Source organism: Rhinoderma darwinii, chromosome 4, assembly GCF_050947455.1.
Source record: "Rhinoderma darwinii isolate aRhiDar2 chromosome 4, aRhiDar2.hap1, whole genome shotgun sequence".
Lineage (NCBI taxonomy): Eukaryota > Metazoa > Chordata > Amphibia > Anura > Rhinodermatidae > Rhinoderma > Rhinoderma darwinii.
This window is the reverse complement of record NC_134690.1, coordinates 146,301,829-146,326,771: the sequence shown is the minus strand read 5'-3', so window position 1 is coordinate 146,326,771 and position 24,943 is coordinate 146,301,829. Positions and strand designations below refer to the sequence as shown.

The 24,943-nt window shown below is 44.2% G+C and overlaps 1 protein-coding gene across 2 annotated transcripts in view; it reads right to left on the bottom strand.

Moving 5' to 3' along the window:
- Window positions 1–20,168: 20,168 nt before the first annotated feature.
- The window catches only part of MFN1 (mitofusin 1), a 31,881-nt gene continuing 27,106 nt past the window's right edge, over window positions 20,169–24,943 (bottom strand). For both annotated transcript variants that reach the window (XM_075861653.1, XM_075861654.1), the window contains exons 14-18: window positions 24,399–24,625; window positions 24,149–24,301; window positions 22,882–23,078; window positions 22,601–22,735; window positions 20,169–21,885 (exon numbers count right to left, since the gene is read on the bottom strand). In XM_075861653.1, the coding sequence (XP_075717768.1) occupies window positions 21,816–21,885; window positions 22,601–22,735; window positions 22,882–23,078; window positions 24,149–24,301; window positions 24,399–24,625 (782 nt within the window). In that variant the 3' untranslated portion in view covers window positions 20,169–21,815. The remainder of the gene's footprint in view (window positions 21,886–22,600; window positions 22,736–22,881; window positions 23,079–24,148; window positions 24,302–24,398; window positions 24,626–24,943) is intronic.

Below are 24,943 nucleotides of genomic sequence, written 5' to 3'. Positions count from 1 at the left end.
CCGGTGTTTGTTTACGGACACTGGTGCATTTTGGGTATTGTACTACTGTTGTGCCCAGGATAAATGCTGGTTCCAGTGAAACATTGTTACAAACACTGAGATATATTTATCATAATTCAAAAAGAAAAAAACAAAAAATATTTTCCAAAACATACCAGGCACTCTTTGGGATAAGAATAATTTTATATAAATTTTTATTAAATTCCATATAAAAATATATTTTAAAGATTTTTCATATATAAATATATCTCTTTCCTCTTTTATCCATAATACAAAGATTTTTTATAAAATCCTATAAAAAATCTTTGTATTATGGATAAAAGAGGAAAGAGATATATTTATATATGAAAAATCTTTAAAATATATTTTTATATGGAATTTAATAAAAATTTATATAAAATTATTCTTATCCCAAAGAGTGCCTGGTATGTTTTGGAAAATATTTTTTGTTTTTTTCTTTTTGAATTGTTGCTCTCCGAAACGGCACCGTGCTATATATGGATTGCATATTTTGGGATTTCTATTAGGTATGGTTTATAACCATTTCTTGTGTTTAGCTCATATTTATCATAATGACTCAGTGTTTCTTGTTTAATACGTTTTTAAATTTCACGGTGGGGCTTACTTCACAGTGGTGTGTTACCCCTGTTTTTAAAACGAGTTACTATTAAAAGGTATATTTTACTCAGTTGTCACTTCAGTGAACAGTCTCCCTGGTGCCAGGGTTCGGCATGTGGTGGAACGGGTGGACAAATTGCTGGGAGGGGCTGGTGATGATCCAGCTGTCGTGGTCCATGTCAGTACCAACGACAGAATAAATGGTAGGTGGAGGAGCCTTAAGAATAATTTTAAAGAACTAGGATACAAGCTGAAGGGAAGGACCTCCAAAGTTGTATTCTCAGGAATACTGCCTGTGCCATGCGCATCACAGGAAAGACAGCGGGAGCTCAGGGAGTTAAATGCATGGCTGAAGTCTTGGTGTAGAGGAGAAGGATTTGGGTTCCTAGAGCACTGGGCTGACTTTTCATTGGGGTACAAACTGTATTCTGCAGATGATTTGCACCTAAATGGAAGGGGGTCCGCTGTGCTGGGGCAGAGAATTCTAGCTGGGGTGGCGGAGTATTTAAACTAGGGCTGAGGAGGGAGGTCAATGTAGAAAAAAAAGGGGTAGCCAGGTTAGAGAGGGGTCAGACTATATTGGTGGGGGGAGAAACAGAATGTGGGGAGAGGACTAGACAACAAGATAAGGAGATCCTTTCGTTACAAAACATCAGTGTAAATAAAAAGGCCCAATTAATGTCAAATCACATTTCTGATAAAAGTGAAAAACTGACAGGCAAGTTAAAGTGTATGTTCACAAATGCCAGAAGTCTAGCAAGCAAAATGGGGGAGCTGGAGGCCTTGATACTGGAAGAAAATATAGATATAGTTGGTGTTGCTGAAACATGGCTGGACTCTTCACATGACTGGGCTGTAAATCTACAGGGTTTTACACTTTTTCGGAAAGAGGACAAATAGGAAAGGTGGTGGTGTATGTCTATGTGAGAAATGATATGAAGGTGAGTGTGGAAGAGACAATAGTGGGTGAATACTGTGAGGAGGTTGAAACCTTGTGGGTGGAACTAGAAAGGGAGGTAAACACTGAAAAAATTACTTTTGGTGAAATCTATAGACCCCCCAATATAACTGAGGAGATGGAAGTTCAGCTATATAAACAGATGGAGCGGGCTGCACAGGCGGATACTGTAGTGATAATGGGAGATTTTAATTTCCGGGATATTAATTGGTGTCATGGTTCGGCTTCAACTGCAAAGGGGAGACATTTCCTCAACCTGTTTCAGGAAAATTTTATGGGCCAGTTTGTGGAAGACCCGACTAGAGGTGAAGCTCTGTTGGATCTGGTCATTTCTAATAATACAGATCTTGTTGGAAATGTCAATGTTCGTGAAAACCTTGGTAACAGTGATCATAATATAGTTACATTTTACCTATACTGTAAAAAACAAACGCAGGCTGGGAGGGCAAAAACATTTAATTTTAAGAAAGCCAATTTCCCCAGGATGAAGGCTGCAATTTAGGATATAGACTGGGAAGAACTAATGTCAAATAATGGGACAAATGATAAATGGGAGATTTTCAAATCTACTTTGAGTTATTATAGTGCAAAATTTATTCCTATAGGTAACAAGTATAAACGACTCAAATTAAACCCCACATGGCTTACACCTTCTGTGAAAGGGGCAATACACGACAAAAAAAGGGCATTTAAAAAATACAAATCTGAAGGTACAGCTGTAGCCTTTGTAAAATATAAAGAGCTTAATAAAATCTGTAAAAATGTAATAAAATTAGCAAAAATACAAAATGAAAGGCAGGTGGCCAAGGATAGTAAAACAAATCCTAAAAAATTCTTCAAGCATATAAATGCAAAAAAGCCAAGGTCTGAACATGTAGGACCCCTAGATAATGGTAATGGGGAGTTGATCACAGGGGATCAAGAGAAGGCAGAGTTACTAAATGGGTTCTTTAGCTCTGTATATACAACAGAAGAAAGAGCAGCTGATGTAGCCGGTGCCAGTGCTGTTAATATATCAGTTGATATACTGAATTGGATGAATGTAGATATGGTCCAAGCTAAATAAAATAAAATAAATGTGCACAAGGCCCTGGGACCAGATGGGTTACACCCTAGAATTCTTAAAGAGCTTAGTTCAGTTATTTCTGTACCCCTTTTCATAATATTCAGAGAATCTCTAGTGACTGGTATAGTGCCAAGGGACTGGCACAGCGCAAATGTGGTGCCTATTTTCAAAAAGGGCTCTAGGTCTTCCCCGGGTAATTATAGACCAGTAAGCTTAACATCCATCGTGGGGAAAATGTTTGAGGGGCTATTGAGGGACTATGTACAGGATTATGTGACAATAAATAGTATTATAAGTGATAGCCAGCACGGTTTTACTAAGGACAGAAGTTGTCAAACTAACCTAATCTGTTTTTATGAAGAGGTGAGCAGAAGCCTAGACAGAGGGGCCGCTGTGGATTTAGTGTTTTTGGACTTTGCAAAGGCATTTGACACTGTCCCCCATAGACGCCTAATGGGTAAATTAAGGAATATAGGTTTAGAAAATATAGTTTGTAATTGGATTGAGAATTGGCTCAAGGACCGTATCCAGAGAGTTGTGGTCAATGATTCCTACTCTGAATGGTCCCCGGTAATAAGTGGTGTACCCCAGGGTTCAGTGCTGGGACCACTATTATTCAACTTATTTATTAATGATCTAGAAGATGGGATTAATAGCACTATTTCTATTTTTGCAGATGACACCAAGCTATGTAATATAGTTCAGACTATGGAAGATGTTCATGAATTGCAGGCAGATTTAAACAAACTAAGTGTTTGGGCGTCCACTTGGCAAATGAAGTTTAATGTAGATAAATGTAAAGTTATGCATCTGGGTACCAACAACCTGCATGCATCATATGTCCTAGGGGGAAGCTACACTGGCGGATTCACTTGTTGAGAAGGATCTGGGTGTACTTGTAAATCATAAACTCAATAACAGCATGCAGTGTCAATCAGCTGCTTCAAAGGCCAGCAGGATATTGTCGTGTATTAAAAGAGGCATGGACTCGCGGGACAGGGATGTAATATTGCCACTTTACAAAGCATTAGTGAGGCCTCATCTAGAATATGCAGTTCAGTTCTGGGCTCCAGTTCATAGAAAGGATGCCCTGGAGTTGGAAAAAATACAAAGAAGAGCAACGAAGCTAATTAGGGGCATGGAGAATCTAAGTTATGAGGAAAGATTAAAAGAATTAAACCGATTTAGCCTTGAAAAACGACGACTAAGGGGGGACATGATTAACTTATATAAATATATTAATGGCACATACAAAAAATATGGTGAAATCCTGTTCCTTGTAAAACCCCCTCAAAAAACAAGGGGGCACTCCCTCCGTCTGGAGAAAAAAAGTTTCAAGCTGCAGAGGCGACAAGCCTTCTTTACCGTGAGAACGGTGAATTTATGGAATAGTCTACCGCAGGAACTGGTCACAGCAGGGACAGTAGATGGCTTTAAAAAAGGGTTAGATAATTTCCTAGAACAAAAAAATATTAGCTCCTATATGTAGAAATTTTTCCTTCCCTTTTCCCGTCCCTTGGTTGAACTTGATGGACATGTGTCTTTTTTCAGCCGTACTAACTATGTAACTATGTAACACCGCGTTTTCAGGGCAGATACGCTGCATCAAGCTGCGCAGCGTATCCGCCCTGTAAAACACTGAATGCTCACCAACACTTCTGCTACTGTAATAAGCTGTGCATTTTCCTCAATGAATCTGTTGCAGAAAATCTGCAGTGTTTACGCAGTGTGTGTTCGTAGCCCTAGGGTAGGAACACACACGTATTCAGTGCGGATACACTGCGTTAAGCTGCGCAGCGTATCCTCCCTGGAATTTCCGCTGCGAAGGGGCACCGGGAAAAAAAACATTCGCGCTTACCCCTCCTGCATCTCGGCGCGTAGTCCGGCCGTCTGGGATGACGTTGCAGGTCGTGTGACCGCTGCAGCCTGTGATTGGCTGCAGCGGTCACATGGCCTTCAACATCATCCAGGGAGGCCGGACTGGAAAAGAAGCAGGGTACACTGGGTAAGCATAACTATTTGGTTTTTCCTTTTGATTTTTTTGCAGCACGTCGCTGTGATTCCGCTGCAAATATCGCAACACACACTGCTTTATTGCGGTTTTAAGCACACCATTGCATTCAATGGGTAAACCCGCAACAGAAGAGCTGCGAATTTGCAGAATTGCCATGCTGTGGTTGAAGTAACCGCACCGCAGGTCAATTTATGTGCGTTTTTTTTTGGCGGATATTTACCGCAGTGTGGGGACGAGATTTGTTGAAATCTCACCCACACTGCTGCTACTGTAATACGCTGAGGATTTTCTGCAATTAATCCGTTGCGGAAAATCCGCAGTGTTTAAGCGGTGTGTGTTCCTACCCTTAAAGACTATGAAAAGCTCAAGTGACCAGCATTGTCCTGTACTTGAGACCTTTTCCATAAGTAATTGATAGAAGTTACAAATACGGCTGAGCAATTGAGGCTATACTGAACTAAAAATGTGTGTTTATATTTAAGGAAAAATCATCATTTAGGACTCCGTTTTGAAGATGTTGAGGGCATGGCTATGAGTAGTTGTAAAATTGACAAATTTATTAATGTGTGCAAACAATATTGGTGTACATGTGCGCCAGCAATAAGAGAAATATGTCCAACGTGCCGAGTTTCAGCACCTATATCATGCCACGTTTACTATTTTTGCTGGCTTAATTTATGCATCCTATTCACACTGTGCACTACTCGCGCTGCTTGATTCACACTACTATAAAGCCATACGTTTCACAGAGCAGTTGTCACATCCCATTCACGATGTTGCAGTTAGGGTACGGCCACACAGAGCGCCCAACAACCACGCTGGCACTATGTAGGCGCGGCTGTCAAATACCTCGTTAAGGCCTCATGCCCACTTCAGTTTTTTTCCTTCAGGGTGCTATCCGGTTTTGTCACTGATAGCACCCTGACCCATTCATTTCAATGGGTCCATACACACTTCCGTTATTTTGACGGATCCGTTGTTCCGTTCCGTCAAAAGTAGAGCATGTCCTACTTTTGTCAGTGATTCCGTGACCGTGGGGCCCATATAAGTCAATGGGTACATAAAAAAAAACCGGGCGGCACATGGAAGGCTTCCGTGTGCCGTCCGGTTTTGACAGAGCCGTTGCCCTAGCAACGGCAGGGCATGCCAAAGTTCACAGACTGGTACATGTGACAAGTTCAAATTAAGTTTAATACCTTCCGTAGTTTTAACGGAAACACGGAAGCCAAACGTCCGTTTAAAACAGAAACACGGAGTATACACGGAAACCACACGGATACTATAACGGACACACGGATCCGTGAGAAACAGACGTGAAAATGGTGATGGAAGTGTGCATGAGGCCTAAGGGGTATTCCGGTTACATGGGCATGCGCACTGACGCTCCATTCATTTTCTATCGTAGTGCCGGAGATAGCAGAGTGCAGTGTTCCGCTTTTTCCAGCGCTGCCATAGAGAATGAATAGGGGGTAAGTTGTAATTTGCTAAATCGTGCGGCCATAAAGGGTGTATTAATTTATGGCCACACGATTTTTGCAGATAAAAGGACGGTTTACCCACGTAAACATGCGGCCACTAACAGGCTGTTTGACAGCCACACTGAACATGGTGCCGGTGCGGTTGTTAGCCGCGTTGCGATTGTATCCGGGCCGCTCCGTGTGGCCTCCCTAAGGCCTCGTGCACACTTACGTCACCGTTTTCACGGCCGCTTTTGACGGGTCCGTGAACCCGTTTTAGCGGCCGTGTGGTTTCCGTGTGCCGAGCATGGTACTATCCAGGGTGCTGAAAGAGTTAATGGGCTGCACTGATCGGCGGTAACTCTTTCAGCACCCTGGACAGTACCATGCTCGGCGCGCGGAAAATACAATATTAATGTAATAAAAAAATTAAGTTCATACTTACATTCCTCCTGTCCGGCCTCCAGCGATGACGGTCAATCCATGTCGCCGCTGCAGCCAATCACAGGCAGCCGCGGCCTCTGCAGCCAATCACAGGCTGCCGTGTCACAAAAGAAGGTCGGACTGGAGGAAGAAGAGGGACTCGTCACTAAGACAACGACCGTGTACGTATGAAATGCTTTTTATTTTATTTTTAATCAGCAGCCTCTTTTCTCTATCAGTTATTGATAGACAAGTGGCTGCCGATTAGTGTAATATTTTTCTAATGTTTTTCTGCCCGGCCGTTGCTAGGCAACGGCTCCGTCACACACACACGGACGGCACACGGATGCCTTCCGCGTGCCTTCAGTTTTTTCGACGGCCCCATTGACTTGCATGGGCCTCACGGTCACGGAATCCCGGACCAAAGTAGGACATGCTCTACTTTGGATCGGAAAGGAGAAACGGGACCGTCAAAAGAACTGAAGTGTGCATGGCCCCATTGAAATGAATGGGTTCAGGGTGCTATCAGTGACAAAAACGGATAGCACCCTGAAGGAAAAAACTGAAGTGTGCATGAGGCCTTATGAAACACAAGCGTATTTCACGTCCGTGATACGCGCGTGAAAATCACGCGCGTCGCACGGACCTATGCAAGTCAATGGGGCTATTCAGACATTGTGTTTTCACGCAGCGTGTTTCCGCTGCGTGAAAGTTACTGCATGTCCTGTACTTGTGCGTTTTTCGCGTATCACGCACCCATTGAAGTAAATGGGAGCGTGAAAATCCCAGATGGCACACGGACGCGCATCCATGTGCTGTGCGTGATTCACGCAATTATGAAAAATAGAAAAACACCTTCAGTTTATTTTGCTGACGTGATACGCGTGACATACTGATGACACACGCGCATAAAAAAAACGCAGACACGCACCATACACTGTCACACGGAACTGCAACGCAGGAAAAACGCTGTTTTTTACGTGCGCAAAACGGACACGGTCATGTGAATTAGGCCTTAGGGTATGTTCACACGAGGGCGTCCGTTACGGCTGAAATTACGGGGATGTTTCAGCCTGAAAACATCCCCGTAATTTCAGCCGTACCGGCATGTGCAGGCGCTTGAACGCCGCGTCAATTACGGCCGTAATTAGCGCTGCTATTCATTGGAGTCAATGAATAGCGGCTCCAATTACGGCCAAAGAAGTGACAGGTCACTTCTTCTACGCGGGCGTCTATTTACGCGCCGTCATTTGACAGCGGCGCGTAAATATACGCCTCGTGTGAACAGACAAACGTCTGCCCATTGCTTTCAATGGGCAGATGTTTGTCAGCGCTATTGAGGCGCTATTTTCGGGCGTAATTCGGGGCAAAAACGCCCGATTTACGTCCGTAAATAGGCCGTGTGAACATACCCTAAGGCCGGATTCACACGAGCGTTGCGTTTTTGCGCGCGCAAACAACGCGGCGTTTTGCGCGCGCAAACACCATTTGACAGCTGCGTGTGTCATCCGCGTCTGATACGCGGCTGCGTGATTTTCGCGCAGCCGCCATCATAGAGATGAGGCTTGTCGACGCCCGTCACTGTCCAAGGTGCTGAAAGAGCTAAATCTTTCAGCACCCTCGACAGTGAATGCCGAACACAATATCGAAAAACCTGACAAAAAAAAGATAAAGTTCCTACTTACCGAGAAGTTCCCGGCCGTTGCCTTGGTGACGCGTCCTTGGTGACGCGCCTCTCGACATCGGGCCCCACCTCCCTGGATGACGCGACAGTCCAAGTGACCGCTGCAGCCTGTGATTGGCTGCAGCCTGTGCTTGGCCTGTGATTGGCTGGAGCTGTCACTTGAACTGAAGTGTCATCCCGGGAGGTCGGACTGCAGGAAGGAGACAGGAGTAATCGGTAAGTTAGAACTTCGGTTTTTTTTACAGGTTCATGTATTTTGGGATCGCAAGTCACTGTCCATGGTGCTGAAACAGTTTAACTCTTTCAGCACCATGCACAGTGAATGTCTCCCGGCGTCGCGGAACGGGAATTTTTTTGCCGGGTTCGGCCAAAACGAGTTTGGCCGAACCCGGTGAACTTAGCTTCGGTTGTTGGGGTTCGCTAATCGCAAAGACACTCCGTTTGGATGTTCGGAAACAGAAAAGCACGTGGTGCTTTTCTGTTTACATTCATCCTTTTGACAGCTGTTGCACAAACACGCAGTTCGCACGGAAGTGACTTCAATGGGTGCGTGATGCGTTGAAAACGCTGAATCAACGGACATGTCGTGAGTTTTTTGCAACGGAGCAACGCTGCGCAAAAAACGCTGCCATGTCTGCACGGCCCCATTGACAAATATAGCTACGGGCAACGCACGTGAAAATCACGCGCGTTGCACGCGCGTAGTTTACGTTCGTCTGAATAAGCCCTAAGGGTTGGAAAAGATACAAATGTGGTGCCCTAAAGCAAAGCATCGTGATCCCATGTCAGAACCATGAAATCTTTAATGAAATGGAAAACTTTTTGAGTGTAGCCCCTGCGGTCTTACCTCCTCTGCTCAAGGGACCTGCTGTTGGGACTCCTGCTGCATGATCCCTAACCTTTGAAGATCTGAGTTTTGCCCAGGCTCCAGATTCTCCCTGTGTTTGCCTGGAATGTTTCTTTCAAGGGCTTACAAACGACCCCACCGAAATCAGGAGCACCTGCTTTTATTTAACCCCTTAATGACCAAGCCGTTTTGCGCATTAATGACCAAAGATAAATTATTTTTTTTCACGGTCGCATTCTAAGGCCTTATTCACACGAGTGTATTTCACGTCCTTATTACGCGCGTTAAAACAGACGTCACACAGACCTATGCAATTCAATGGGGCCATTCAGTGTTTTTCACGCAGTGTGTCCACTGCTTGATACTCACTGCATGTCCTATTCTTGTACGGTTTTTGCGCATCACGCATCCATTGAAATCTATGGGTGCGTGAAAAAAAACCGGGCAGCGCTCTGACATACGTGTGCTGTGTGTGATTCACGCAACAGTTGCTAAAGAAATGAGGAAAAACACCTTCAGTTTATTTTGCGGACGTAAAAACGCATGACATACGGATGACATATGTGCGTAAAAAACGCAGACACGCACTTTACACGGGAGTCACACGGAACTGCAACGCAAGAAAATCACTTTTTTTTTTTTACACGCGCAAAATGGACACGCTCGTGTGAATAAGGCCTAAGAGTCAGAACTCTTTTTTTTTGTTTCGTCGACATAGCCGTATAAAGGCTTGTTTTTTGCGGAACGAGTTGTATTTTTTAATTGCACCATGTTTGGGTCCATATAATATATTGATTAACTTTATTTTAAGAAAGAATTGAAAACAAACCTCTATTCCAGCATTGTTTTTCGCATTATGTGATTTATGCCGCAAACTGAACAGCGTAAATTTATGTTACCTTTAGTTTATGGGTCGGCACGATTACAGAGATACCAAATATGTAATAAAGGTTTTATCTTTTCCTATGTTTGCAAAATAAAAACCCTTTTAAAAAAATTAAATAGTTTTTGTATCGCTGCATTTCATGAGCCGTAACTTTTTTATTTTTCTGTCTGTAGCCATATGTGGGCTTGTTTTTTGCAGGACAAGGTGTTGTGTTCATTGTTATTGTTCATTGTTCATTGTTAAGGGTATGTTCCAAGAATTGACCTGCACTTCTTTTTCGCAGCCTTTTTTTTCGTGGCCGTTTTTCAAATCAATGGGCAAATGTTTGGAGCCGTTCTGTTTCCGATTTTTCGGCCGTTTACGGCCCGAAAAACAGCAGAAAATAGGCTGTGTGAACATACCCGTAGTATTTTGGGGTATGTGGGACTTATTGATTAACTTGTATTTTATTTTTTATGGGGGGGGGAACGGGAGAAAAAAAAAAGGAATTTTGCAGTTGTTTTGCGGGTTTTTTATTCTATTGGCCGCAAACACTTTTCCGTATCACTACGGTTAGGTGTCCGTGCCATAGAACCGCCAAATATAGAACATGTTCTATCTTTTACATTTTACAGGCTGTGCTTCCATGCTTTGTATGGTTCATGGTCCGAAAATGCAGTCGGTGGCCGGCTGTGCCCACAATCGCGGGCTGTAATTACGGGCACAGCCATGTGCATGAGGCCATGCCTCTGGCATGGCCTAAAAGGCAGTTGCTGAAGGCAGACCTGGGGCGGCTGCCATGGAAACCCAGCTGTGTCCTGCGATTTCTTTGCGGGGGCACCGATAGGGTGACAGAGGGAGCTCCCTCCCTCGGTCAAACACATTAGATGCCGCTGTCACTATTGACATCTAATAGGTTAAATAGGAGCCAGGCTGTGTACAACTGCCGTGCATCTATTGCTGATCGCGTGGGTACACTGGCAGTGCCCACGCGATCAGAGCGACTGATATCTGTCACTATGCAGGAACTAACACCTGCTTGCGACTGAAATATCCATCACTCGTTGTTAAGGGGTTAAAGTAACATTGTTTTTTTTTTACTCGGTTCAAGATTTTTTTTATATGAGTGACAGTCCTCAACCACTTAAGGCGTTTTCCAGCATAAAAACTGTGCAGCGTATCCAACTTGGAACCCTTCAGTCCAAAAAACAGTGTGGTGCTGTTTTTGGAATTAAATTTCCACTGGGGAAAACAGTGCTTTGAAGAAAAAATAAATAAAAATAGAGCCGTCCATACTTACCCCCTCGGTCTTCTGTGTGTGTAACGTGCCATGTGACGCTGCAGCGGTCACATAGGATGAAATGTCATCCCAGGAGGCCAGACTGCAGGAAGAAAAAGAGCGTTCTATGGAAGTATGATTTTTTATTTTATTTCCGGAGTTGTGATGATTGCGGTGTAATATTAGCTGCGATTCCACTGCAAAACTTCGCTCTCTGCTGCAGGTTTTGCATCCCCAATAAATTCAATGGGGAAAACCCGCAACAGAAAAGCAGCATAATTTGACATGCTGCGAATTTAAATTCTACACCACCGGTCAATTTATTAACGCTTACGCTGCATTTTTTTCCGCAGCGTGGGCATGAGATTTTCTTAATTGCGTGATATACTATGTTTTATGTACTTGTGATTAATATTAAAACTATGTTTATTAATCTGTTCCCTTAAAGCGTACCTCCACTTTCAGTGAAAAACTATTATAGTGGCGTGGCCTGGACATGGAGCTGGTGAGACGCGTGGTGTAAGAGCTCCTGCTCCCTGACTGCTCCCAAGCCCGATTAACAGCGTCTATTTGCGACACACATCGTACTAATGCGAAGGGGATCACGCACCAAACCCCCGACACCCGCAAGAAGCAATCAGACAAGGACGAGGAGCGGTATACCTCATTATTTTTTGGACCCGGGCCTGCCTGCATCTCTGGCCGGTCTCTCCAATATGGCGGACCGCACCGGCACCTCAGGGACGCCGCCTCTGGGAAAGGCATCTCCTCCAGACCAGCTGCAGGATAGCTTGTCGGAACCTCAGAGGGGTGAGTCAGCCTCTAACCCGGCACTAACTTGTATTATGGGCCCTGAGCTGCAGGCACTAACGGCACAAATGGCGGCCATACCCACTAAACAGGATATGGAGGGCTATATTTCCCGCCTTGAAGCGGTTTGCAAAAATGAGATCCGTTCCTTGAAAGAGAACATTACACATATTAATGAATCGGTGGAAGCTATTGAAGTACAAACACAGGAGCTGCAGCAGCATCAGGCCTCCCAGCAAATTTTATTGGATCAACACTCTGCACATATACAAATGCTGTTTGATATGACGGATGATGCAGAGAACAGAAATAGGAGAAATAATATTAGAGTCAGGGGTATTCCAGAAGCTACGGGGCCCCAGGACCTCGTTCACACGTTACAGGGGATATTTAACATGTTGCTGGAAAGACCTGCGGATTCTCCGGTGGAAATTGATAGAGCTCACCGCACCCTGGGCCCAAAAAGCACGGATTTGGCCAGACCGCGTGACGTGGTGTGTAGAATCCACTTTTTTCAACTTAAAGAGGCTCTGTCACCAGATTTTGCAACCCCTATCTGCTATTGCAGCAGATGGGCGCTGCAATGTAGATTACAGTAACGTTTTTATTTTTAAAAAACGAGCATTTTTGGCCAAGTTATGACCATTTTTGTAGTTATGCAAATGAGGCTTGCAAAAGTACAACTGGGCGTGTGTAAAAGTCCAAGTGGGCGTGTATTATGTGCGTACATCGGGGCGTTTTTAATACTTTTACTAGCTGGGCGTTCTGATGAGAAGTATCATCCACTTCTCTTCAGAACGCCCAGCTTCTGCCAGATCACGCTGTGACGTCACTCACAGGTCCTGCAACGTGTCAGACGAGCGAGGACACATCGGCACCAGAGGCTACAGTAAAAGTATTAAAAACGCCCCGATGTACGCACATGATACACGCCCACTTGGACTTTTACTTTTAAACACACCCACTTGGACTTTTGCAAGCCTCATTTGTATAACTACAAAAATGGTCATAACTTGGCCAAAAATGCTCGTTTTTTAAAAATAAAAACGTTACTGTAATCTACATTGCAGCGCCTATCTGCTGCAATAGCAGATAGGGGTTGCAAAATCTGGTGACAGAGCCTCTTTAAGGCCCTGTTCACACTGAGTTTTTTTGCAGGAGGAAAATTCCTCCTGTAAAAACTGACCCTGGAGGTTTTCATGTTTGATGTGGTTTTTGACGTGGTTTTTGAGGCGGTTTTCGCCGAGGTTTTCACACGCATGAGGCTGGGTTCACACAACCATGTTACGTACATAATGTACGGAACGTATTTCGGCCGGAAGACCCGGACCGAAGACAGTGCAGGGAGCCGGGCTCCTAGCATCATAGTGATGTACGACGCTATGAGTCCCTGCCTCTGCGTGGAACTACTGTCCCGTACTGTAATCATGATTACAGTACGGGACAGTTGTCCTGCAGCGAGGCAGGGACTCCTAGCGTCGTACATCACTATGATGCTAGGAGCCCGGCTCCCTGCACTGTCTTCGGTCCGGGTCTTCCGGCTGAAATACGTTCCGTACATTACGGACGTAACATGGTCGTGTGAACCCAGCCTGACATCCTTCTGTCAACGGATCTGTCACCATTGAAATGAATGGTGATGCAAACGGAACTTACTTCACACTTGCCTTTCCGTTGAGGGGTTCCCCTGACTGAAAGCACCGACGGAACCCCTCAGCAGAAACCACGCTGATGTGAACAGGCCCACATTAAAAAAAACATTGTTTTCTGTTTGCATCATCATTGACTTCAATGCTGATGGATCCGTTGCTAATGGGATTCCCTACACTGCGGTATTGGTTCAGTCGAAACGACAGAACCCTTTGCACAACGGGGACAAACAGAAACCATTAGCAACGGATCTGTCACCACTTCACTCTTGCCTTTCCGTTGAGGGGTTCCCCTGACTGAAAGCACCGACGGAACCCCTCAGCGGAAACCACGCTGATGTGAACAGGCCCACATTAAAAAAAAAAAAGTATACTTACTTCTTGAATCAATTTCCCAACATCAATGTCCATTCGGTGGTACACCTCTGCTGTCGTCATTTCTGTTCCTGAAATGTTAAAAAAAAATAAAAAAGAGATGACATACATGAACAACTACATAACAAAATTAAAAAATTAAAAATAAAAAAATCTAAAAAAAAAAATCTAAAAAAAAAAATGCACAGCTCCATACATGTATAGCATGTATGGAACATAGGAGCAATTGCACTTACTTGTATTCGATTTGGATGCAGGACTTCGGTTTTCTGTATCCCTGAGTTCTGTCCACGATGTTTTTCAGGCTCCACGAGCAGACAGGAAATGACAGCCCCTTGCTGGGCTGGACTAGCAGCAGGAGACGACTCCTGCAAAACACTCGGCAATATACTCGTCAGAAAACACCTCACTAGTTCGAGGTGTTTTTTGACGTGTCCCCATTGCTTTCAATGCGGTTTTGGACGCGGAAACCGCATCAAGAAGGGTCATGTCCCTTCTTTTTGCCGCGAGGCGTTTTTTTTACTCGCGGTAAAAAAACGCCTCCGTCTCCCATTGAAATCAATGGGAGTCATTTTGGGTCGTTTTTGGCGCGTTTTCCGACGCGTTTTCCGCGTCAAAAAACGTGTCAAAAAACTCTGTGTGAACAGGGCCTAAGGAATCTATAATGAGGCAAGCCCGTAACAGGGGTACACTGGACTTCGACGGGGCTCCGGTGCAATTACTGGCGGATCTTTCTCGTTCCACTTTGGCAAAAAGGAGAGCCCTACGACCCCTACTTGTCGCACTTAGGGAAAAAGATATCCAGTATTCATGGGGATACCCCTTCCAACTACAAGTACGCCGTGGATCCTCCTTGTATTCAGTCTATTCTCCGGAAGATATCCCCGATTTCCTCGCTGCATTGGATCTCCCACAGATTTCCATCTCAGATTGGCCGTATTTTCCTCCTATGCCGCAAGGAACACCAAGACGTAATCACCGGATGGATCACTCCTCGACCCCTGCGAGACGCAGAAGAGTGCAGGGCCCGGGAGTTCCCGCTCATGCCTCTCAGGAATCTTGAGATTGCTCCTTTGATGCGCCGCCGGCGGCCTCCATGGTGCCTTACTGAGTTATACAGCGGTTAAGACAGCCACGGTCGCATATGTTGGACTCTGTTCCGCGGGTCCCGAGAAATTACCTCCCTGCCAGGAATATTACAGGACTGGCCTGCCCCGCAGAATTGTCTATGTGAAGCACAGATGGCGGCTACCTCGACATCGGCTACGACCAGGTCAAGATTGCTGGAATAAGATGTTGGAATATTCTGCTCCGCTGATAAGGAGTGGTTGGGGTTACTTTTTTATGTCCTAACATGCTGCATTGGGGATGTGGGGGAAGGGGACTGCATTGGGGATTTATGTATTCATTACAGATCAGAACGAGCCCCAAGGTCGGGATCATGGGTACATACCTCCTCCCTGGCAATTGGCCATGTGGGTTTATATGGACCACCTCGCATCATGTCTGCAGACCTTTGGGATATGGTGGGAGGGAGATGATAGAGCTTATGGCCTATATACAGTTCCGCCGCGATGGTTTCGGGAGTAACCCTCCCCCTCCCCTAGGATGGGACCCTAGTCGGGAATAAATGGCAGTATAGCAGCTGATATACTTACCTGTATGGTAATGGGAGCCGTTTAGACATGATACAGGTTATCTTTGATAAGGGGCAGTTCCCCTTAATGGAGGTAGATGGTGCTAGGCATACATTAGCCAGTTACGGGTTGTTTGATTATTGTTGTTTGATTATTGTTGTTTGATGATGTGATAATTTACATGTGTGTCTATACAAGGCTTCGGGCATTTGGGAGTTGGTTGGGAGCTTCCTTCTTCCATAGTCCAGTCAAACCCACACTTAGGGCATGTTCGGTTGAACACTTTACTTTAACTTCTTTCCCCTAAACAGAGTAGTTTTGGGGCTGGATCACTGTCTGTAGTGATTCCATTAGTTCACTGACTCTTTCTTCTCCTGTTCCCTCTTACCCTTCCTCCTCTTTCCCAGATGGAGCCCTTAAAATGTTGCTCATTAAATGTTCGGGGATTTAATACCCCGCAAAAACGTGCTCAAATTCTGCATCATATGAACAAACAACGCGTTCAGATTTTACTTTTGCATGAGACTCATTTCAGGACCGACCATGTGCCCACTCTGAAACATCGATACTATACGCAGTGGTTCCATAGTACCAACCCTGATGCGAAATCCAGAGGAGTGAGTATCGCTATACATAAATCTCTTCCGGTCTCGGTTGTTGCTACCCAATAGGATACCCAGGGGCGCTTTTTATTTCTGAAACTTCAAATATGTGAGCGACTGTTCACTGTGGCAAACTTGTATCTCCCTAATCATGACCAGGTGCGCGTATACAGGAGTTATTTAACGAAACTCTCCAAATTTGCAGAGGGTCTCTTAGTAACAGCAGGAGATTTTAACTTCACAATGGACAGGGTTGCAGACTCCTCCTCGGGCAGATCCTCCGTTTCCGCTTCTCAATTGGCTTCCCTTAAGTCTAAGCTGTTCGCCATGCAAATGGTAGACATTTGGCGAATTCTCAACCCCCAAACACGGGACTACACCTTTTATTCTCCGGTACATGACATGTACAGCAGAATAGATTTGTTTCTTATTAGTCATCATCTACTTTCCTGGTCCCCGAAGTCTCAGATTGGAACTATGATTTGGGCGGATCATGCGCCGGTTTACTTGTCTCTTACCCTCCCAGACACTAAACAGCGGGAATGGCATTGGCGGTTGAACCCCCATCTTTTAAGGGAGGCGGTATGCCAAACGGCGATTAACAGATCCATCTCGGCGTTTCTGGATCATCATGAGGTGGACTCCACTCCTCTGCCGGTTCAGTGGGAGGCGTTGAAAAGTGTATTAAGAGGTATATTTATACAGCAAGGCTCGAGACTAAAAAGGGAACGGGCTTTCAAAATTGAAAAGCTCTTGTCCCAGATACGGACTCTAGAGACCACTCACAAACAGTCCCAACACCCCCAGACTTTAGCAGAGCTACTAGAAGCTCGAAATTCGCTGACAAATTTATTAGACCAGGCGCATGCGTCGTTTCGAGACCGGATGAGGCGTTTCGCTTACGAACATTCTAATAAAATGCGGGAGGGCATTAGCTAGATCATTACACCCACGGGCTCCTCAATCCTTTATACCGGCGATAAAAACGACACAGGGTGAGGTCAAACATAAGCCAGAAGACATTGTTAATACATTTAAGGACTACTATCAGGCCCTATACAACCTCAAGGGGCCTTTGGCAGACATGTCTCCAAGTGCCCTCCAACGGAGGATTGATTCCTATGTTGCACAGACGGCGTTGCCGACTTTAGAGGAGACCGAGACGGCCTCACTAGAAATTCAGGCAATCATAAAGTCAGCTCCGTCGGGTCCGGATGGATTCCCGGCGTCCTTTTACAAGACCTTTGTTACTAAACTTCTTCCCTATATGACTAAGGTATATAATGCAGTTACAACCTCCATGCCATTCACTCCGCAAACGTTAGCGGCCACCATTACTGTGATCCCCAAACCAGGGAAAGATCCCTCGGCTTGTTCTAATTACCGTCCAATCTCCCTGATAAATGTGGCTGTAAAACATTATTCTAAGGCCATTGCAAATAGACTAGCCCCACTCCTACCACGTTGTATCCACGGAGATCAGGCGGGATTTGTTCGACATAGAGAGGCGAGGGATAATACCAATAAAACCACTCTCTTAATATCCTATGTCCTGAAAAAGTCTCTACCCACATGTTTAATATCGGTTGACGCGGAAAAAGCCTTCGATCGGGTACATTGGGGGTTCCTGAAATCGGCATTAACCCAGGTTGGACTTGGCCCCATTATGCTAGATAAGATACTGTCCCTATACCAGACACCTACTGCACGAGTTAGGGCAAACGGGGTACTTTCCACAACTGAGGTATCAGATTTGTGTTGGCGGTGCGGGACTGAGACCGGAACAATGTTGCACATCTGGTGGTCATGTCAAGTATTGCAGACCTTCTGGAAAGCGATTTTTGAAATCTATACAGAAGTGGAAGGTACGCAGATGGTGCCCACTCCTAAGATGGCTTTGCTATCCCTAATTCCGGGCCCTTTGCCGAGTATTAGGAAGGGGCTACTACGGCATTTCCTGATTGTGGCACGAACAGTTATTCCTAGACATTGGAAGTCCACTGTGCCGCCTTCAGTTGTCGAATGGGTAGCGGAGATGGATTCTTTATGTCGAATGGAATCTCTGGTTGCAGAGGACAGTGATCGCTTTGGTGCGGTTCTTTCTCTGTGGAGTGCATGGTCATCCTTCAAATCTGGTCCACACTTTGCTAAATGGCTATGCGGAACCCCCCCCATAGAGGGGTCGGTCAGGAGCAGTCTGCTAATTCAGGGGCTTCCGTCTGGGAGAAGGGAACCCCTTCTTTCCATCCCAGTCAATCCTCTCATTGCTCCCACTGGGCAGGTGGGACACGGGGAGTTTCTGGGTGGCTCAGGACGTTTAGCTCTGGGAGTCTATCTCTCTCTTTCCCTCTTCTTCTTCCTCCCTCCTTTCGTGGGACTTAGAATGATATCACACACTTTACACGAAGCCTTGGATATACTTTTATGATGAGACCTTATCAAGGAGAGACAATGCCTATAGCCTGAGATGTGAATTTCGCAAATAACGTGTGTGTGTGTGTGTGTAATATGTTGAAACATGCTAATGTCTTACCTAAGAGAACTATAGACAATGCAAATAATAACATGTATGTATATTGAGATGTTTTCTTTGGCTTGTTTGCTTTTGTATTTGCTAAAATTCTTAATAAAAATTTAGATTATGAAAAACTATTATAGTGAAGGAGTGTGCACATGCCCTATTAGTTATTCTAAATCACTTGTATTACTCACGTTGCTTCTAGCATCATCACGTACTGTGTATAATCCGTGCTGCCGACTGCTTGTAAGGGTATGTTCACACGGCCTATTTACGGACGTAATTCGGGCGTTTTTGCCCCGAATTACGCCCGAAAATAGCGCCTCAATAGCGCTGACAAACATCTGCCCATTGAAAGCAATGGGCAGACGTTTGTCTGTTCACACGAGGCGTAAATTTACGCGCCGCTGTCAAATAACGGCACGTAAATAGACGCCCGCGTCAAAGAAGTGACCTGTCACTTCTTTGGCCGTAATTAGAGCCGTTATTCATTGACTCCAATGAATAGCAGCGCCAATTACGTCCGTAATGGACGCGGCGTTCAAGCGCCTGCACATGCCGGTACGGCTGAAATTACGGGGATGTTTTCAGGCTGAAACATCCCCGTAATTTCAGCCGTAACGGACGCCCTCGTGTGAACATACCCTAACTCTTCAGTGGGAGACAGAGCGTCCTGCTAGTTTCCACGGTTCCCTTATTCAGAATGGCCACCAGCGCTATAGAATCCTATAGCGCTGGCGGCCGTTCTCTATTCGGGTACCATGGAACTAAAGTTCTTCCTTCTGTGTGAAGGCATTACAGGATTTACATCCATCATGCCCACATTTAAATGCTCCCATTTCTTCCATCCATGATGCGAGTATTCTTGAAATGGTATTTAAAAGGCTAACATTGAATGGATTTTTTTTTTCCATGGTGAAGGGGGTTTCCCCTGAAATGCATAGAATCCGTGTGTAACTTATTTACCAGCTTTATTTATGCTCGACAACTGAAGAATCCTGGTGGGGAATCTGGAAGGCCGAGGTAAATAGATTTGAGAAGCGCTCCAGAATATATGAGGACAGCACTGGATAACACTCTCCTCAGATAAGGGAGAAGTCTGTGGAATGGTTTGTTAACCCGGAGTTGCTACTGTTTTATTAAACCATCCTCATATTTGCGCTCCTTTTTTCGTTGCCTTTCAAGGGCTTGTCCACATAGGACTGAAGGTGAGTGGACTGCAGTGATCCAGCCCCTGGAACATCATGGGCTCCCTCTATGATGTCCAATGAATATTTTGACAGGGGTTGTCCCGAGTGGAGAACCCCTTAAAAAAAACACCTTCATCTACAAATTTATAAATAGTGAATAAAAGCACAACGATAACTTTAGTGAGAAATACAAAAACTTAAATTTATTGTTTTCTGTCAAACATTATATACATTAGTAGACGTAATGTATAGAAAAATGTGTGCCACTTATTACATGTCAGCGAGTATAGGAAAACTGTAAACGTGGATAAATCGAATAGTCCTTTTTATAATTTGTGGATTCTCTCGAGGCACCATCTCGAGGAACACTATCCATTACATATCAGGATGTGACGCGGTCTCCGGATGATGTAACCTCACAGGAGGCAGACTCATAAATTACGTCATCTCTCATCAAAGCATTTTTTAATGAGGTTTTGTCTAAAGTACTTATAGGGGCAATCCATTTTCTGAGAAATCCCCCTTACAGGAACACTTGAAGAGGCCGCAGCATTTCCAATACACATCAGAATTTCTGTTGTATCCAAAGACTAAACATAACGGAGAGTTCCTCTTTAACCAATGTTCAGAATACTGCCAATCTCACTATAGTAACCCACTATGTGGGCACCTCCATTGCTATAACCTGACATTTATGCCATTATACCTGAGTGACCCTAGAAAAGAGGGGGGGGGGGGTTCCCGGTCCATCTTGAATTCTTACCACTTATTTGGTACAATGAATATAAAAGTTTAGCACTTCTCCATATGCTGAGCTCTCATTGTATATATTAAAATAAATATTTAAATCAAACCTTGATATTTGAAACCACACATGGGGTTTATGCAAATCAGCAACTTTTTCTTTACAAAAACAAATGAAGAAATATATTCTGGTAGTAAAGTGAATGTAACCGGACACCTCTGCAAGGTGAGGTCAGATAGGCTGGGTTCACACGACCTATTTTCAGACGTAAACGAGGCGTATTATGCCTCGTTTTACGTCTGAAAATAGGGCTACAATATGTCGGCAAACATCTGCCCATTCATTTGAATGGGTTTGCCGACGTACTGTGCAGACGACGACGCGTAAAAATACAGCCTCGTCAAAAGAAGTGCAGGACACTTCTTTCAGACGTAATTTGAGCCGTTCTTCATTGAACTCAATGAAGAGCAGCTCAAAATTTACGGCTGTCGGAGAAGCCTCGCAAAATGCGAGGAGGAGCATTTACGTCTGAAACGAGGCAGCTGTTTTCTCCTTAAAACAGTCTGTCATTTCAGACGTAAAAGCCTCTCATCGTGTGCACATACCCATACACAGAATGGGGCAGATTTACTATTGAAAATAAGCCAGAATTCTGGTACACATGCCATGCACCCCCATTCATTAACCATTTTAGACTTTTTGTTTTTGCACCTCGACAAGGGGGTTGTGGACTAGATGAAAGGCGCAAAAGACTGGTTTAAATTTCGCCAAATGAAGCGAAATAAGGAAAAAAGTGTTTAACGTGTCTATCAAGATGCAGCACTGCGATAAATTTGGCACATCTTCAGAGTTCCTGGTCCAAGTTTACACGGTCTAAATCTTAGACAGTTTTCGTAAATCTTCCCTAATGTGCAGTCACGTTCAGCAGAAGGCAATGCCATTAGCTCACAGCTTGACATCCCAGTTTCATAGAAAGTCCTGCAGAAGAGTGGTAGAATACGATGTAGGTGCATGACCAGGACTCCTCATCTCCTTCAGGTTCATGAATAGGTCAGAAGTATCTTCTGCGTCCAGCCCTTCACTTGCTCTGGTTGAGGAACATCTTTGTAAAGTGATCCAAGTCATTTTCAAGGTGAACGGCTTTGTTTCTTTGAAGGCAACAACAATCATGATTATGAGAAACTTTTTTTTTCCCCCTCAGGAAAGCAGACTGGGAATAAGGCACATCACAAATCTACACAGCCCTAGGAGGTGGCACACAATGATGCATCAAACAAACCGCCCTTCTGCGGAGTTGTCTCACCCACAACATTGTGGCCTTTACATTTTGTCACACGTGTAAAGCAGATAATATTTTTGTAATTGGGGCCACTAGACCTTAAAACATTGCATACTGGGATCGTGGCTTGAAACGCGGTTATAATGTTTCTCTTTCACTATAGACCCCACGTTAATAAAACATGTTGGGTCAGTGACTGAGGTAATAATTTTGTAATGTAAGACTTTTTTTGAAGGCACATTGCTTAGTAAGTAGTCAAAAGGCTATGTATAATTTGGCAACCATTTTTCCCCAATGCATCTACAATAAAAGAATGAAGCAATGTTGCAAGTAGTGTTGAGATTTAAAATATTCTACAGTTTTGTGTGTACAGCTCCTAAGTAGTCCTATGTGTCTCCATGGTTACAGACTACAAATAAACCCAGTGTAGTGTGGTCCTATAGTCATACTCCCCTCCATACTGACCCACAGAATGTATGTTAGCAAGAAGTAGGGGACACTCTCTAACAAGTCCAATTCCATACACCATTTAATCCATACATAATGTAAATATTAAAGGAAATCTAAAGCATAGGATTTATTACCTGAAGACCTTCGCTTGACTTTGAACTTTCTGAAGCTGTTTTATTTCTTCTAACTGTTTGTTAATGGATTCCAGTAGATCCCTCTGAGTAACATCCACTTGCTGACAGAGTCTGGTAAATATGTTGTCAAGCTCCCTAAGAAAAAAAGATCATGTCCGATATATGAGAAAAATCCGCCTACAGTAGTGTGGAAGATCAGACACACTGATAAGATTTACATGGGGCTGCTATCTGGGTACTAGAAGTCATTGAAGTATATTTACCGGCATCATTGTACTCACTTTTGCACCTGGTGACTGCAGTTTGCACTGGTAATACTAACTATCATCTGCAGTTTCTGGGCAGCATAGTTCACAAATTGTTGCTTGAAAGCCCGTTCCTTTGCCCTTGTCGTCCACGTCAGTCTCTCATACATGTACAAGCTTCCATATGCCAACAGTGAGCAGGCAATGAGCTTCCAGCCCACAGCTCTCCAGACCTGCAGGTGACAAGTATTGTGAATGTCAGGCTTCAGTCACATCTGCGTCAGGACTCTGTTCATGGGTTTCGTCTGCACTTTCAGTCAGGGGAACCCATGAACGAAATCCAAACGGAAACTATAGGTTTCCGTTTGCCACCGTTGTACAAGGGTTCCGTCGTTTTGACAGACTGAATAGCGCAATCGACTACCGTATTGATTCCATCAAAATGACGGAACCCTTGCACAACGGTGACAAACGGAAACCATTTGCACCGGATCTGTCACCATTGAAAGCAATGGCAATGCAAACGGAAACTGTGGCTTCCGTTCATGGGCTCCCCTGACGGAAAGGTCCGACGAAACCCATGAACAGAGTCCCGACGCTGATGCGAACGAAGCCTAATACAGTTGTAGCTTATCTGACTGGAAAGTTTATTACAAGCAGTAGATCATTAAACATGTGTAGGTATGAGACTGCAGCAGATCTACAGATCCCTTGTTCTTTTCCTGTGTACCCCACAGATAATGAACATGTTCAAGACGACCTAAGGCCTAAACTGCATGGGTCATTTCTGGTAGTGTGATAACACTACAGCAATAGATCTAGTAACTTAAAGGGGTTGTTTGATATAAAAAAAAAAAAAAAGGATGGCAGCTTTATTTCAGAAACCGCGCCACACTTCTCCATGGGCTATGTTTGGTATTGCAGATCAGCCCCATCCAAGTGAAATTTGTTGATTAATCCTAAAAAAATGTGGCACACAGACTTCTATCATGTTGGTCTATAGAGCCTGGACTCGCTACAGTTTATTACTACCATCTTAACAGCTAAAAAAAAAAAATCCACCTCCAAAAGAGTGTGTATTGCAGCCCCCAATCTGTTACAGATAAAAACGATAAACCGATCTGAGCAACGTCTACAACTATTAACCGTCATGTTTTCATGTTGTGTGGTTACCATATTGGAATGTCTATCTTTAGTGTACCGTTTTTCTCAAAGTCAATGGCGTTTGCATTCAAAGTAATAATACGATTAACACAAAAACTATTCCAGTCACGCTGAATACAATGAATTATTAGTCGCTTACCACTCCTCCGACGATTAGGACTCCCATAGAACCTTTTGATGTCAGCGATGCCAATCCAGACATCACTGTAACCATCATCTCATCTTGTGAAAAAGCATCAGGTGTTTGGGCAGGGCTACAAGATGTGGTGGGGGTGGTTACAGGTCGCGGTATCTTGAATTAAAACAAATAAATTCGTTATTTATATCATATCATAATTGTTAAAGAAATGGGAAAAATATGCTATATGTGGACAGCCAGATACACATACCTGAAAAACTGGTTCAGCTAATCCTAGCAGCATACGAGCATTTTTGGCTCCTAAATACCGATTAACAAGCGATGTCCAACCAAGGGAAAAGTGGAACTCTATTTGTTCTTGGAAATCACAGCATAATTTCTCACAGTTTAAGTTATAGCTTAGATCGAATTTCTTGCATGGTAAGCATGTGCTATATTCACTTTGGACAGCAGGTGGCAGCAAAGGTTTTAAGTTTTCTGAAAAAGTGAAAGATAATCAAATATTGCTAAAAGCCACTAATGAATCCTGCAATGCTACACAATGGGGAATATTTGTTTCCAGTAGGAACATAACTCTCTAGTGCGAATGTAAGAAATAGAAATGTTTATATTAGAAACATGTCAACTGCCCTGGTATAATGAATAACCTGAGAAGCTACATGGCTAATAAACTGCTGCCAATGTGCGGACATCAAGATCTTTAAAGGATGTACAATATGTGTATCCTGCCAACTTACTCATACTCAGTCCACGTTAAAATCCTTCTGGTTGGCGAGTAAGGAATGTGCACTTAAT